Raw genomic sequence first — 16,297 nt, forward strand, 5'->3', positions numbered from 1 at the left:
TGGCGACCTCCCCCTCTGCGACGGACACTGACATTAGAAATTGCATCCTGCTAGGCAACTTTCTCCTCGACGGATGTTGAGCTGCTCCGTTTGCCTTCAGCTTCTGATACTACAAGTTGCCAAGATTCGCATCTCCTTGCAAAATGAACACCGCATGTGCAATTTTTTTGTTTGATAATCGTTTCCTAGTACAGTTTTATCACGAGCATACAAATATATATACATCCTGACGCGAGAAAAAGATCAGGGATGACGAGGCCATTGACGGCGAGCAGCTAGGCCGGCGGCACGACAGGGCAGTCCAGATGCTGATTGAGGAAGAATGTGAGTGACATGCGCGGCCCGGCTGTTCACGACGGCGGTGGAGGCAGCTCGGGAACGTGGTCGATCCGAAGTTCCGAACGAGGGCAGTTCATGTTTCCGTTGCATAATTAGCGGCATGCCCTTCTTTTACTCGTCCAGCGACCACGTTGGATTGATTCCACTGTTAGCATGTAAAACGTTTGATTCGTCCGTAGGTGTAGCATTAATGGTAACTAGCTAAATACCCGTGCGTTGCAACGGAGACACAAATATTTCAATAATTCACGTCTCAAATATAGATTACGCGTGTCCATTGACCGATCGAATTTTTTCTTTCGAAAATGTAATTGACAAACCGTGAAACTTACCTTAATTTGTGGAACTTATCTTGCATGTGGACTTAATTTTCTCAAATATAGTTTACGCATGGTTTTCTTAATTTGTGGAGTTTACCTTGCTATGGGAGTAATTTGTGAAACTTATTTTGCTATGGAACTAATTTGTCGAACTTATTTTGCTATGGGCTTAATTTCTGGACGCGAGGTGACAAGCGGACGACGTACGAAGAGGTGTGTTAATCAGGACGTAACTGGGGCTTAAGTAATAGTTTTTTAGTTTGTTTTAATTTTGTCGAGATTGTGTTTGAGCATTGTCCTAGGGAAGCTAATAAGGCTCCTCATGTTTTAGTTAGTCGTACGGCTGGTTAGCCTCTTGGCTAATGTTTGGCATAATGATCTTCCGGATTTTATCTTCGATGTAATCACAAACGATGTAATCTTATTTCTCTTGATTAATAAAATATGCCACGATGGCTTTTCCTCGAAAAGTAATACGGACTAGTAAAGATAAGAGGGGGTCCAAGAAGGGAAGTCTGGTGCATAGTCCGTCATATTAGAATTCACTTGCCGGAGCTGGATCTCTGTCCCGCATTATCATCGACCACCGTCGGACCTACTCATATCCAACGGTTCATATAGCACTCCCACGTCACCGAACCAGCTCAGCACCCAGCCACGTCCCCGGCCAATCGCCTGCGGCGTAGCGCCCATGCCGACGTGTCCAATCATCCACAGCCGTCCAATGCAGGATACACGGCCTACCTGCTTCGCCCCTTCTGGAAGTCTCGCCCAGCGACCTCCGCCTTCATTCCCCTTCTTCTTGAGTTCTCCGGTTCTCCCCCTGCGAGCACCACACCGACGACAAGGAGAAGGGAAGCCACCACGAACAAGAGAGAGGCCGAGGTTTGGTGTTTCCGAATCGTTCGCCGCGCTCGGCGAGATGTCTTCCCCCGCAGAGTGAGTTCTCTCGAATCCTGCGGAGATTTCCTCTCATCTGTTGCTCAAATCTCGAACTCCTACGCGCCGTGTTCGGATCGCTCGGTCTGCGTCGGGGATTAACGGAGTAATTGGAGCAATATTGTTCAGATTTACGATTAGTTTGTATGCCTGAACAAATTGGGTGCGACTGTGCTAATTTTGTAAGGGGCGTTGACGGCTACTGACGCGGCGGGATGCGCTGTTCTGCGCTTTAGTGATGTTAAATGTTTTCGCGACGAATTTAGTTGTGTTAGTTTGACCTCCCAGGGTTCGGGGTTGGAACTTCCTTGAGAATCTGTTCTGTTTGTTTTGTGCTATTTGGTTGGTCTGATCCGTTATCGCTGGAGTGCGATCTTACGAGTCGTGACATTTAAGGTCAGCACTCAGCAGTGGGAGCTGGTCTTTGAACATGGAGCCAGAGTTCATTGTCCCTTTTGCTATTTCAGGAAAATTGAGCCCTGAATTGGTGGTTCTACAAATTGATTCCTGTGAGACCCCTTCGAGCTTAGTTCTGGAGTTTGGCACCCTTTTGAAGGAATACGTTTTGGTTTATAAGGTTGTTGCTCTTGCTTTCATGGCTATTGGTAATGCTTGTGAACAAGGTTGTTCTCAGCTAGTTACTCTGATGCTTGCTGTTAGCAGTTATGTGTCGTTGGCCACAAGTTTATCTTGGTTTGTAGATTTTGGTTTCGGATACATGGTTCTCGATAAGAACCAAGAGACTACTTAGAATGGAAAATTACATGCTCTGTTTTCCCATGTCTAACTGCCGGCTGCTGGTGAGTAGCCTACATATTACTTCTGCTCTCTTTTACTTGTCATGCCAGAATCTGTGCAGTCAACAGTTTGAATCTTTGAGTAGTAATGTGCTTGAAAATATTAGATTTCCGCATAAAATTTAATTAGTAATTTAGTCATAGAAATACTTTAATATCACTTGCTAACATTTACTAGGTAGAATACCAGTTAAGGTTGTATTGTAGACTATCTTGGTGTCCAAAACTCAAGTTAGAATTGGGGTAATAGTTTCTCTATCTACATGTTGGAAATGGGAACCTACTGCTGTACTGCAAGTGTGGTTTTAACATGCCCACAATATAGTCAGGCTTGATCACCGGATGATTTCAGTTACACATGCTCTGGCCATTAAAAGCCAACACTAGTTCAAAATATTCGTGTTGGGAGTTTTAGGTATGCAGATATCATTATAAGACGGCAACAGTTTCGGATGATTCGAAAATGTTAAACTAATTTGGTCTGTCTTTTAGACCTTATTATGACTGCTAGCTTTGCTTCTTTTCTTTTCTTTTCTTTTCTTTTGAGGTTGGGTATGGACATTGTGACGGACACGAATTATTAGTTAAGTTTGCCCATGTTTAGGCCTCGTTTGGAATACTGGAACTCAAAAGTGCAGGAATATGGAAACCACAGGAATTGAGGTGTGTTGCACTTCGGATTCCTACAGGGAGCAAAAACACAGGAGAAAAAAAAAAATCCTACAGTGCCATTTGGATGTCACGGGACAAACATAGCAATTCTAAAAGACCTCATGTTTGTTTTCCTCCAAATTCCTATGGAATGGCCCATTTCATAAGCATTTCAAAGGAATCCTAATGAGCTATCATTTTATTCCAAACGGCACCATAGGATTTTTTTTTTCCCTGTAGGAACCCAGTGCTCCAAAGTTCATACTTTTTTCTTTTATTCCAGACGGGGCCTTAGGTCTCTTCCATAAACGCTTTTATGTACTCCCTCCGATCCATAATAAGTGTCTCGGATTTTGTACTAACTTAGTACAACGTTCTACTAAGTCTGAGACACTTATTATGGATCGGAGGGAGTATTATTTTGTATTTGGATTGAATTTTTTTTAAACTTCTTGTTTACCGCAAACATTTATTTTGCAATCTTGGTGTGTATTTCCCGTGAAGTTCTATTTGCAAAGTCGCGTAGTGTGTTTCAATGTGATAAATACTTTTGGTGTGCAAATTAGTGTATCTTTGCATCAGACTAATTCACTTTTTTTTGCGAGAAATTAATTCACTTGGTGTGAACCTGGCACTTTAAACTTATAAATTAAGTGGTTTCGCTTTGCGCTTGTTTTACGTCCTAATCAGAAATTCTGAATCATGGTATTGATCGAACTGGTTGAAGTATTCATTTGATTTGGCCTTGCACTTGTTTCTGCTCATCCATGACATCTTCAATGCTAAAACCATGAGCATATAAAAGCCTTGGCTTATGCATTTTGAATATTTGAGAACTTAGTTTCCTATTTCAGGTACTACAATTCACTGCCACCAATAAGCAAGGCATATGGGACATTGTGTTTCTTCACCACAGTGCTGGTTCAGCTCCAGATACTGGACCCAACCCTTATTTTCTTAGATTATCCCTTTGTGTTCAAGCGCTTTCAGGTTAGCATCTTTTTATGTTTTGGTTGTGCCAAATGTATAAGATTTCTGTTTTTTGCTTACATACCAATGTTAAGAAATACTGTTTATCTGGTTGTTTGCTAAAAGTTTGAAGTGTTTATAAGGAGGGAGGGGATATGCTGGACTTTCAATCCCCCTGCCCTCTGAAACGTTAGTTATTTTCATTTCTTAATCCATCCAATTTTAAACATACTTTATTTGTTACTCCCTCCGTCCCATATTAAGTGACTTTCTATTACATGTATCTAGATGTCTTTTAGGCATAGATACATCCATATTTGGACAAATTTTAGTCACTTAATATGGGACGGAGGGAGTATAAGTGTATTATGCATCCTGCCTGGAGCCTCGTGGATCAGTCAGACTTTTTGTTTTTTATGGAGTAATCAGCACTATACTCTATCGTCTGCTAGTATGCTGTGGTGATGAGCGGAGATTGTACAATAATCTTACTGTACTTTTTTTTTACTGAAATAATCTTACTGTACTCCAGCCCCATGTATTTGTAATTTAATGAAATTTTATTGGACCTTGCAGATATGGAGGCTATTTACAAGCTTCTTTTTCCTTGGCAAGTTCTCCATCAACTTTGGTATTCGCCTTCTGATGATGTAAGTCTTGTTGGATACCATCTACATCTAATCTATGTGGACATGGTTTTGTCTAGAATATTGTAAAAGGTAAAGTGGCAGCTGTTGGTTGAAATTGGTTTATGTACATTGGCATGTAGAGCAAGATACGGAGTGCAGTTGGAGAAGGGTTCATTTGAGAAGCGGACAGCTGATTTCCTGTGGATGATGATATTCGGTGCAATCTCGCTATTGGTCAGTGCTTATTTTATTGCGAACATATTAATCAAAACACAAGAGGTTGAACTTTTATGCTTGTATCTATATCTAATTATCTATCTTTGTTGGTCCAGGTATTGTCTGCTATTCCCTATCTGCAGACTGCTTTCTTGGGTGTTCCTATGGTTAGCATGCTTCTCTATGTCTGGAGCAGAGAGTATCCAAATTCTCAGATAAGCATGTATGGCCTCGTACAGTTGAGGGTATGTTTCCCTTCTCTCTTTTTTAACAGTGCATGTCTACTTTTCTTAATTGATAATCCTACAGAACTGCTCTAGGTTGTATGCAAGTCGTTCATGCATTTGGTATTTTGCAGTCCTTCTATCTACCATGGGCTATGCTTGCATTGGATGTGGTATTTGGCTCCAAAATACTACCTGGTCTTCTGGGTATTATGGTTGGGCATCTGTACTACTTCTTTGCAGTGTTGCATCCACTGGCCAGTGGAAAGAACTACCTCAAGACTCCCGTATGGGTGTATCCTTATGGTTAATGGCAAAAACATTTTCTCTCAACCAGCTAACTACCTACTTGTTTACGACAATACATGTGTCCTTGTTACTTCGTTCTCAATGATGCATGCCTCTTGGTTCCTTAACCCGGTTGCTTGCACAGACACAGGATTGTTGCTCGATTCAGGTTTGGAGTGCAGGCAAACTCTCCAGTCCGACCCACCAACACCGGCCCTAGTGCCTTCAGAGGAAGAAGCTACAGGCTCAGTCAATAGACTTGGCTTAGAGGAGATGGACAAATGCCCTATGCTGCGACACAGGGCGATGTAGAAGAAACATGAACAAGTTAACCCTGACTCAATCTAGGAATCTGGAGTTGGATTTACTACCTCACCGAAGAATGTTATGTAAATGCTCTCATCGAATCTCTGCCGATGTACACTCATGCATTGTACCAAGGACTGACAGCTGCCTGTCTTTGCCCTTGCCATTTTCTCCCGATGAAAAGATGCCTGCTTGCACTCTTGCTTGCTTACACTCATGAAGTAATGCCTTGGGCTGGCATGTGTCATACTGTACTAATTTTGTATATGGGCCGTTAACTGGTGACGTTTACATAGCACTACTCCCATCATTAGTGTTCCAACCTGCAAAGCTTAAAAGGCTTGATAAGCTAGTGATGGTAGAGTTCCCAGGGGTTTGCACCAGAGTAGATTTTTACATAGGTTCCTTGCATAGATGCTACTCCGTACTTCGTATCTCCATTTTTAATATTTTATATAAGTGTTTTACCATAGGAGAGAGGATTTTTCAAACAAAATAAAATAGCTGCATTTTGTGGAAAAGTAAACTGCAGACCCTATATCACCAAAACCTCACGAGGCTCAGGAAGTGATTAAAAGAGTAAAATCCTATGCTCTGCAAAAACCAACGTTTTACATGCACGGCACTGGACTGCTGAAGCAACATTTAAGTCAACAGTGCAGGATTCGTCATGAAGATTTTTCTCTCTCTTAATTTTTTGGCAATCAATTACTGCTGCTCCCAGCACTGTATGTACCCTTTCGGCGTCTTCATTTCATCAACTTTGTATGTGTTGTGTGTTATCAGGACAAGTCACATGAACCTGCAGGCCTCGACCATTGGACGTGCAAACCTGAATTCTGATCGCAAGCTGAGCAACCACTGCTTCTTGGTACCAGCATTTTATTTATTCGGAAAATTGTCATGGAATTGCGTGCGTTGAGATGTACCGAGCATATGCATTCTGGGCTGAACTCTCTTGTTGCGAGGAATGCAAGGGAGAGAACTGGGAAATTCAGATTTCAGAGCCACAGCTGACATGCATTTTCTGGGCCACATGCAAATGATTCTTCTTTTCTTCTCTTCTCACAAGCTGGAGAAATATTCCTTTGCACATTGTGAAGTTTCTGTACTGTATTGCTTTGATTTTGCCCTGTACAGCAGCAGGAATCCCACTGGGCAGTTTGCCTAGCATTTAATTCGCATCTATTCATCAGTCGAGCCATTGTCACCAGGAGTTGCAGGTCATAGGGGTCTTTGACTGTGTGGGTATCATCATCTACTACTAGTTTGTTTGTTTGTTTTTATTCCAGGGGCTTCAGTGGTTGGGCTACTTGTCTATGATCTAGATTAGAGAGTAATAAGTTGGTTAATAAAATTAGTATCATCAGATTTATCATGAACAAATATTTCTGCAGCATCATAAGTTTAGTAGTTACTTCATCCGTTCATAAATTCTTGTCGTGATTTTAGTACAAAATTGAATTAAAATCACGACAAGAATTTATGAACGGATATATGAAGCAGTTACTTGCATTCTCATATAAAAATGGCAATTTAGGTGAAAATGGCAATGCTTATTAATTTCACGTTGGCACCAATCGACTCCGCACATGTCCTTGATAGCAATGCTTATTAAGTCCAACAATGCTGTAGAGAATCGATCTCGAATAGTATCCTTCTGAGGAGGGGGGCGTCGTCATTGCAGATTGAGAATCTCCGCGGCTCTCATAATTCAAAGCACTATTTTGTGGTCGGCCAAATAACAGCTTATCAGAGAGGCGCAGGCGAATGAAATGCTTTGCCCTCGACAATTCACTTGAATTGTAGCATGGGCTAATTACCAGCTATAAATGCTGTAAACAGTCATATCTAGGACAAATGGTATTTGCAAATGCTTGCTTGAAGAGTTCTTCTTTCTTTCTTTCTTTTGTCAAGGAGAAACTAGGATTTGAATTTTGAAACTCTGGCCAGGTTAGTTTTAGAGGAGAAAAAAAAAGAGTACGCTGCTATCCATGATTGCACTTCAATTACTGGGGGAACTGTAGAGGTGTGGTGAGAATGAATGAATGAATGATGAATGGGGTTGTCCGTTCAAGTGTCTCCTAGTTTGGAGCATTGCTCTTGGTTTGCTTGCAGATACCTCATCTGACCTACTCTGTTCAACAAGAGTATATATGATCCATGATGCTGATGTTTCTGCTCCCGAAGCTGATCAATGAAATCACCCCTGTTGTTTCACTATTAAAAAGAAAGAAACGCTTTGGAGGACACTACGAACAACTACGGGTCCGTAGCTGTCAGTCCCTGTGCAGCTTGAAAGGGTTCTTCTGCTCATCTTTTGAAGTTTGAAGGATGCAGCTCGATCGCCTCTGCATGCACATGAATAATGATGAATGCATCTGTACTGCCTCGTGCTAGTGTTTGTGATAAGATTTGCACTTGAGCATCGGAAGAATCAGTCTGGGACGAGGCTCCGGGAGATGAGATTGCTGCGTGTGTACTGCAGGACAGGCACGCAGTGGATAAGGTGATCCTGTCTTTCTCCGCGGAAATCAATGGCAATGGCACAATGCTTTACCCCCGATCTTGCTCCTAGAAGTACAATACATAGCGGCATTGGGAATGTGCACATGACTGGATATACTCCCTCGTTCTGAATATACAAGGTGTTCATACATTCCGAGATCCAATTTTAACCATGAACCTAATCAATAATATGTCCATCCTTTACGCGTCATGGAAATTACATTATGCGTCATAAGATGTCCTTTGTCATAAGTGAAACATCTTATTGTTTGACCAAGTTTATAGAAAAAATCTACTAACATTTACAACTCCAAATTATTTTTATTCAATTTGTAATTATATTGTATATGCCGTATATTTACAACTTCTTCTTAGGGCTTATTTGAATTATGGGAAAAACCAGAGGAATAGAAAAAACATAGGATTACAATGTCATGATATGTTGAATACTACAGGAATAGAAAACTCAAGAATTGCTTGAAAGAGGTGTTTGGATGGTGCGCATGAAAAATAAAGGAACGTTGATACTAGATGATACTTAATTGGACTAAGAGATGAGAGAGATAGGGAGGAAGATGCATTGAGACTTCCAAAAGGAAACTTTTCATGAGGTCTAACCTCATATTTGGATTCCTTCAAAATTTAGACGAACATAAATCATATCCTATGAAAATCCTGCGTGCAATCCTTCCAAAAGGGTTTGTATAGGAAAAAAAAATTCCCCGTTAGGATTAGAATCCTCTATTTCCCCTCGAAAAAATCCTATGATCCAAAGAACCCCTCATGGCGTATTTTCTTTTAACTCTTGTTGATCAATCGATGGCCAATAAAGTAAAGTTTTTTTTGGCTGCGCTTACATAAATTTGGTGTGTTTTATGTTCTGTCATCGGCCTAGCCAGGAAGGATGTCTAAGTATCAAGTTTGTCATATTAGCTGTTGATATGTCACTGTTGTCAAAATAAGGAATTAACTTTTCTACTCTTGATGCGTAATATACAAAGGTATATAAGGGACAGTATGAAGTTAAGTAGGACTATATCTTTCATTCATATGAAAAGAGCTCCATGGACTCCGGGCTGTCTCTCCTATTACTCCTATATGGATGACGTAAAATCAAAAGTAAAAAACTAAAATTTATTTTAAAAGTTGGTAAAGAAAAAATTAAAACCACAATTAGAAGTTGATAAAAGGAAAAGTGTGGAAAAAAAAAGAAAAAAGTCAAGAGAAGGAAAATAAAACGTAGGCCAAAAAAGGCACAAAAGAACTTCCTCAAAATTCTGGTTTTGTAATGCTTCTTGTTAAAATGTACAAATTTAAAATTATAAAGCATGTTTCATGTGTGTGTCTCTCCGTGCATGTATTAATTCTCTAACATTAATTATTTTGAATGCATTGTGCCATTTTTGTTTGGGTACTAACACCTTTTACTTTTATGTCAACACTTTTTCTTGGTACTAGTGTGTTTGAGTATCAAATCTAGCCCATTCTACGTGCTCCGATCCGTTCCACAAAACAACTCGCGTAGATTTTTTGTTTTGTTCCACAAACAACTCTTTTTTTCTCTTGACTTCCACATCTAGCCAATAAGAGTTCATATTCATTTAGTATTAATCCAATGTGAGTGGTCGGGCACTAGAAACGAGAGCTGTCTTGGTCCAATTGCACAAATCTATATGAGATGTTTTGTGGAACGAAGAGAGTATAAAATGACCCAATGGAGACTATTTTGTGTAAAAGGAACATCAAATCTACATTATAATCTCTCTTTTATCCCCTCAGGTAAATGAGAACGTCAGCATGCGATTTTTGGATACAATTTCAATTAAACTTTTAACTTAGACCATTTTTTTATAGAAATAACGTTTCGATTAATGAGTGAAAGTCGTATGTATTTTGGTAATACAATAGTTTTACTATAATTTAAAATGTCATTGTGAATTGATTACATTTTTGCAGAACTTGTTAATTGCCAAAAACTCTCTCCTTCGAAGAAGACAGGGGGAAGTACATCCTACGGTGATGATCCGGTCAAGCAGGACCATGTCCGTATTCAAGCAAAACGAGTCTGTTCCGGCCGGTCGCGCTTCGAGTTGGGCAAAATTCGCCCTTTGGTGACCCGGTTCCCCATGCATGCATATACTAGTAGGAGTACCTAAGATTGTACCAGTCGGATATGCTTTTTCCTCTCCTGCATGCATGTAGCGCTCTGCCTGGGTAGCTCGGCTCGTGTTCTGGTGGTCGTCAGGTCGTGGTTGGGCTCGAGACCTGCGCCGAACCACCCCCACCAAGGAAAAGAAAAAGGAAAATTGATGGTACGATAAGAACACTTGTAATTGTGAGCACGGCTGAGGCAAGTTTTCCAGAAGCCGAACGGGGTTCTGAACTCAACTCACGGGCGCAAGCATATGCAGCTCTGATAGGGGAGAGCTAGGACAAGAATATCCGGAAGACGGAGGAGAGCGACGAGTGCTGCTGCTAGTACGTACATTCACGGCCAGCAGGGCAGCAGGCGTCAGCTAGCACTACCTAAGCTCATCTATCAAATCAGAACCTAATCATTGCTGAAAAGAAAGAAGGGGAGAAAGAAAGCTACACCTCCTACAAACAGATCAAACAAACGAACCAACGAACGAACGCATAGATGGATAGAAAGATGTAGATTGGTGGTGGGTTTCAGTTCACTGTCTGTGTGGCTCAGTGAGCAGCAGCAGGAGCAGCATGCATGCAGCTTAGCCACGACTGGCCAGGCCAAGCCAAGTCTCCTGACCCAGGCCTCACATGCAAAGGCAAAGCAAAGTATGTGTGTAATTACGGCCTGGGATCGCATTCAAATCTGGCAAAAAAAGGAATGCACACCATGACAACTTTTCCCTGCGTTCATTTTCCTTGGAGTCAAGCTCATGCATGCATTTATCGAGCGTTGGACGTGAGCTAGTAGTTCATGGACCCTGCCGCGCACAGTGAAAAATAAATAAAAATATCAGCCAGGCACGGAGGGCACGCCGGCCTTGACGAAACGTGACATCATGGGCAGTAATTTAAGTGCAAAGGAACAAGCGCAAGTACAAACTCTACAAAGCAACAAAAACGGCCGAGCTTTCTTTTCTTTTTACTCGACATGAGAAAACAGCAGCAGAGGGGGCCCGATGGGCGGATGGGCCCTACTGGCCCGCGAGCGCCTCACGAGCCGCAGTCACGGGCTGGCTCTCTCCCTCCGGCTGGCAACGGTACGTGGTCCGGTCGGTCGGCCCGGCAAGCCCACATGCGCCCACATTCCCCTCTCTTACCCGAATCTCGAATCATGAGTCTATCCATCCGTCCGTCTCCTGGTCTTGGGCGATGTGAGGTGACGACCCACATCAACCAGATCTCACCAGCTATATAGGCCCTTGTTTCAAATCTCAAATAATGTTTTGTTGTTTTGTTTTGCACTGCCCTTCTTTTTTTAATGAATCATGGCTATGTTCCAAAATACAGTATGGAGCACTAGTGATAGTGCTAGTAGTTGAGTAAACGGGTTGTGCATCGGCTGGACATGTAATGGCTCATCTATTGGAGATTAAGTCGATAGTGGGATCGCTCGACAGGTAATTTTCCAGGAGTGACAACCGTTTCTAGTCTTTTTAATCCTGGATATGAATGACATTTGGTGCCAGGATACTCGATTCGGACAACCATTATTGTCGGAGCAAAAGCGTGTATGACACGGATCGAGAAGACAGAGCAGATGTCTGGCGTGAGATGTGTTGTTGTAGTGGAGGATGCATAATTAACAGGTAGGTGAATGCCTTGCCGGCCATGAGGCCATGAGTGATGAGTAGGAGGAGAAATGTGAAGCAGAAAGCCATGGAACAAGGTGGTGGTAGCGCTGATACTACAGGAGAATCGGATCAGAGGAGGACGAAGGATTGGTGGCGGTGAAAATCATTTGGCCGCCCAAATAAAATATCCAAAGGATGTGTAACTCCTTTGGATTTTAGCAATGTGTACTATTCAAAGACAAGCAAGGAACAATATATATCTGAAGAAAGAAAATGACGGGTAAACGTCAATCGGGAAGCCAAGCAGCAGTATGTCCTTAAACCAAAAACGGAAAAATTCCGGCGTTCGAAACATCCGTCACATCTCCTCCTTCCTACGGTTCTGCCATTGCTGACACCACAAGAGCCGTGAATCCTTCGGCTGCCATGGCTGACACCACAATGCCTGCAAATGGATGCACTCCAAAGCCGTGAATCCTTCGGGGCATGATACTCACGGACTTGGTGATTTTCGCTGAAGGTGTGCAAACATCAATAATGTTCTGAAATTCTCAACCAACAAGAAACTCACTTGTAACGCAGAGCACAAGCAAGCAACATGAGGAGCCGGTACGTACGGAAGAGCATGGATACAGCAAGTATTTACATCCAAGTGTACTAGGAATCAAAATTTCCCAGCACACTCGTTTGCCACCCAGAAACACATGAAGGAAAAAAATAAATCTGGAGGAACAAAAATGACATGATTGATCACAAATCAAAGCAAGAACAAAGAAGAAGAAAAAATGCAAGGACGCGCGAGAACTCCCAAGAACGCATCAAGACGCATGCATTCTTATTGCTAATTACTGCGCAGAGCTCTCAGTCGTCTCACGTGCTGCCATTTGATCAGCCGTGTCGAGCAGAAGCTGAAGCAGAGGAGATGGATTCAGAAACTCCGGATCACCACCTCCTCTGCAGGAACGCTTGCCGGTCGTTCTCGACGGACGAGCGGTGGTGGTCGAGGCGGCCGACGACGGCCGTCTTGAAGTTGAAGGCCTCCTGCTGCGTCGTGGACGCCCGGTTGCAGGACCGCTGCATGCCGACGGCGCCGCTGAGGCTGGCCCGGGAGGACTCCACCACGACCACCTCGCTCAGCGGCACCCGCTGCCTCCGGCCGTTGGCGGGGGGCGGCTCCGGCCGCTGCTTGGGCGCGCTGTGCGACCGCGTCTTGGCCTCGAACGACTGCGTGCTCGACATGTAGCCCGGGCAGTTGAGCGACGAATACAAGTAACCCCCGGCGCCGCAGACGCTCTTGGTCGGCGTGGCCGGCGCGTTGTTGTTGGCGTTGAAGTTGATGCTCATGTACCGCGGCGTGCTCTGCGCCGTGGCCGGGCGGGCCTTCTCCATGGCGCACCAGTCGTACTCCGGGAAGTGGCCGTGCCGCGGCGTCGGGGCGGCCACGGCGATGCGCGCCGGCGGCAGGAGCGGCGAGGACATGGGGTTGTTGCTGCTGTTGTTGGCGCACCAGTACTCGTCGCAGGGGTCGAGCTGCAGCGGGGAGCTGGCCCGGCGGGAGGAGGACCGGGACTTGGGGCGGCATCCGGCTCCGGTGTCCATCTCCACGATCTTGGGGCTCCGGTCGAACCCGTACGACGACGCCGACTCGATGCTCCTCCGGCTGTACGCCGCCACGCCGTGCTCGCTCCGCGTGTCGTCCGCGTACCGCTCTTGCTGCATTTACGTACGCACGTATATGGGACGAGAAACAGAGACGAATTGAAAGAAGTCTTGTTGAATTGATGGAGTGTATGTACCAGGGAGCGGCGGGGACGGTAAGAGGAGTGGTTGAGCTGCGGGAGGGCCGCGCCGGCGCGGTGGGCGCGCATGGCGGCTTGCGCGCGGACGAGTGCTTGCATGCTCTGCAGCGTGGCTGCCGCCTGCTTGCGCACCAGGTAGCCTCGCACCAGCGCCTGCAGCTTCACCAGAGCCTTGAGCGCTCGCAACGCCTTCTTCGCCTGCGAACAACAAACACGAGAGTATTCGGTTGATTAAAGCAACAACAACAGTGGAGAAGAACTCAAGGAAACAGAGCAAAGCAAGGAAGAACACTGTTCGATTTGCTGCATCGAATCCGTTAATTAATGTTGCTACTTACCAGGAAGCCTCGGAACGCCGTCTGGATCCGGACGGCCGCGGCGGCGGGGCCACGGTGCTCGACAGGCGCGGTGGCGCGGCCCTGCTTGCTGGTGAGGCGCACGACGGCGACGGCGGCATGGGCGGCGGCCACGGCCGCGTCGGCGGCCGCCGCGGTGGCCGCGGCCACGGCGATGGCGTGCTTGCTCTGCTCGCGCTCCGTCTCGTCGTACACCGACCTCAGCCACGCCGCCTCCGCCGCCCGGGCGATCGCCGCGTTCCCCCCTTGCTGAGCCGTCGCGGCCGCAGCCGCCGCGGCCTCCGCCGAGTCCCGCGACGACTTGCCGAAGCTCCACCGCTTGGCGTTATTGCTGACGGGGGCGGCTATCGGCTTATTCGGGTCCTTGCTCTGCTCCTTCTTGTTGCCGCCGCCCAGGAAGCCACGCAGCCACCTCGCCGCCCTGCCCATGGCCGGAGAGGCGGCGCTCGCTCGGATTGCTACGGAACCAACAGAGCGGTACCGGGAAGTGTGAGTGAGCGAGTAGTAAAAGAAGCCGGAGGTTTGAATAAGAGAGGGAAACTGTAAACTGGAGGAGGGCGCGTGGGTGGCCAGCAGCGTCGGGTTGGAGAAATAAAAAGGAGCTCTCTTCTTTCTCTCTCTCTCTCTGCGCCGGAGTATTAATAAGAAATGGATTAACGACCAAGGAAGGCGCTGCACTAGTCATGCACGAGATTTTGCGTGACCCAAGGTTCAAAAAGAGGGACAGCGTAGGCCCAAAAAGACTCAAAACGAGAAAGGAGGCGAAGAAAACTACTAAAGGGGAAGGAAGCAAGGGATTTGAAGGCAACCAATCCGAGAACGAACCGTACGTATCTTTCCTTTGGCAGAGTACTCTTTAAGTTAAAAATTCCAACTCGACGAAAATGGAAGAGTACTCTTTAAGTTAAAAATTAATACATTTTTTAGAGAGATTATCAGATTAACAATCAGGCAATAAGTGAATATTTGGAACATCTATTTATTTTCCGGCTTTTTTCACCCCGGCCCGGCGGCCCCTCCTGTGTCCACTACAGTGCTTCCCAGCCAAGTTGGCGAGAAAAGCCCACACCCAACACATGCGCGCACACAGGAGGCTGGAGATGCGGCCGTCGAACAAGACAATGCACGCATGCAAGCGTCCAAACAGCACGTCCAGTACTACTACCACAAGAAGAGATAAAAGCTCAAAAGCTAGCAAAGCAACCCTACAAATTTCAGTATCGTGCATGCGAGCGAGATGAATATATCATATATGCAAGCTAGCTAGGCGAGGAGAGATATCTGTGGAGATAAGAGATGAGATGGCGTCGTGCTACCCAGGCCCGCTTCCTTCCGATCGATCGAGCTGCATGCCACTCTCGTGAACAGGACCTTGACTCCCAGTCACTATTCTCTCCGTTTCACAGGCATGCATACGCATAGTCGCATATACGTGCGTATATACCGGCCGCGGCAGCTAGCACGGGTTGGCACTCGATCGGCAAGAGGCAAGTTACGAAGATAATCGATCGATATCCTTTGAGATCTCGTGGAGACGTCACGTACGTACCAAAGGACAAGATCACAACAACACCGGCCCACACAACGCACACGCATGCAGGTGCTCCGTGCTCGTGTCGTGTTTCTTTTTATCTCCTACGGATTCTCTCCTTCTACTAGCGTCCTAGCCTCACAAGAGGCTGCAGTTGCAAAAGCTGACCCCAAAAGTTGCTTCAACCGGACGACGGGAGAAAAAGAAAGGGCATGCACATGTACTTGGAAGCAACCGTACGTGCATGCGTGCAAGGCTTACAAGCATGATTTTTACTAGTTTGTTGAGACATGCATGCAAGACTAATTAGTCATCATGCATAATTAATTCGTGCTTGTGCTTGCAGGTGTGGTGCATGCACGAATGATGGTGTTGGTTGCGACGCGTCGATGGTGGTTTTAGCATGCAGGTAGCAGACGAGCAGGGCACACGTGCATGTCGATCTCTATGTGTGACTTGTTGCACCAGGCGCGCTACAATGGATGGCCGGTAGGACCGTACGAGTAGCATGCCCTGATGAATGATGATCTGCTGGTGGAGATGGACATAAGGACATAGTACAATGAAAGCACGGAGTTAATTGTGTTTTCCGGCCGGGGAGATCGATCGAGCTAGCTAGTGCTTTGTTTTCCTCTCCTTGGAAGTTGGAATTGAAGCTAGGGTA

General features: G+C 45.4%; 2 protein-coding genes across 2 annotated transcripts; one reads left to right on the plus strand and one right to left on the minus strand.

Moving 5' to 3' along the window:
• Positions 1–1,428: 1,428 nt before the first annotated feature.
• Positions 1,429–5,988, plus strand: LOC100831846 (derlin-1). The gene is made up of 7 exons (XM_003568733.4): positions 1,429–1,598; positions 3,901–4,036; positions 4,592–4,665; positions 4,785–4,878; positions 4,977–5,105; positions 5,219–5,379; positions 5,518–5,988. Exons 1-7 carry the CDS (start codon positions 1,582–1,584, stop codon positions 5,627–5,629), a joined length of 723 nt encoding a protein of 240 aa, XP_003568781.1. The 5' UTR covers positions 1,429–1,581; the 3' UTR covers positions 5,630–5,988.
• Positions 5,989–12,478: 6,490 nt separating this feature from the next.
• On the minus strand, positions 12,479–14,531 carry LOC100846394 (protein IQ-DOMAIN 14). The gene is made up of 3 exons (XM_014898328.2): positions 14,085–14,531; positions 13,744–13,944; positions 12,479–13,660 (listed from the first exon to the last, which is right to left on the minus strand). The coding sequence occupies exons 1-3, from the start codon at positions 14,529–14,531 to the stop codon at positions 12,890–12,892; spliced, it is 1,419 nt and encodes a 472-aa protein (XP_014753814.1). The 3' UTR covers positions 12,479–12,889.
• Between the last annotated feature and the right edge of the window lie 1,766 nt (positions 14,532–16,297).

This window comes from Brachypodium distachyon, chromosome 2 (genome assembly GCF_000005505.3).
Source record: "Brachypodium distachyon strain Bd21 chromosome 2, Brachypodium_distachyon_v3.0, whole genome shotgun sequence".
In the NCBI taxonomy this organism is placed as follows: Eukaryota; Viridiplantae; Streptophyta; class Magnoliopsida; order Poales; family Poaceae; genus Brachypodium; species Brachypodium distachyon.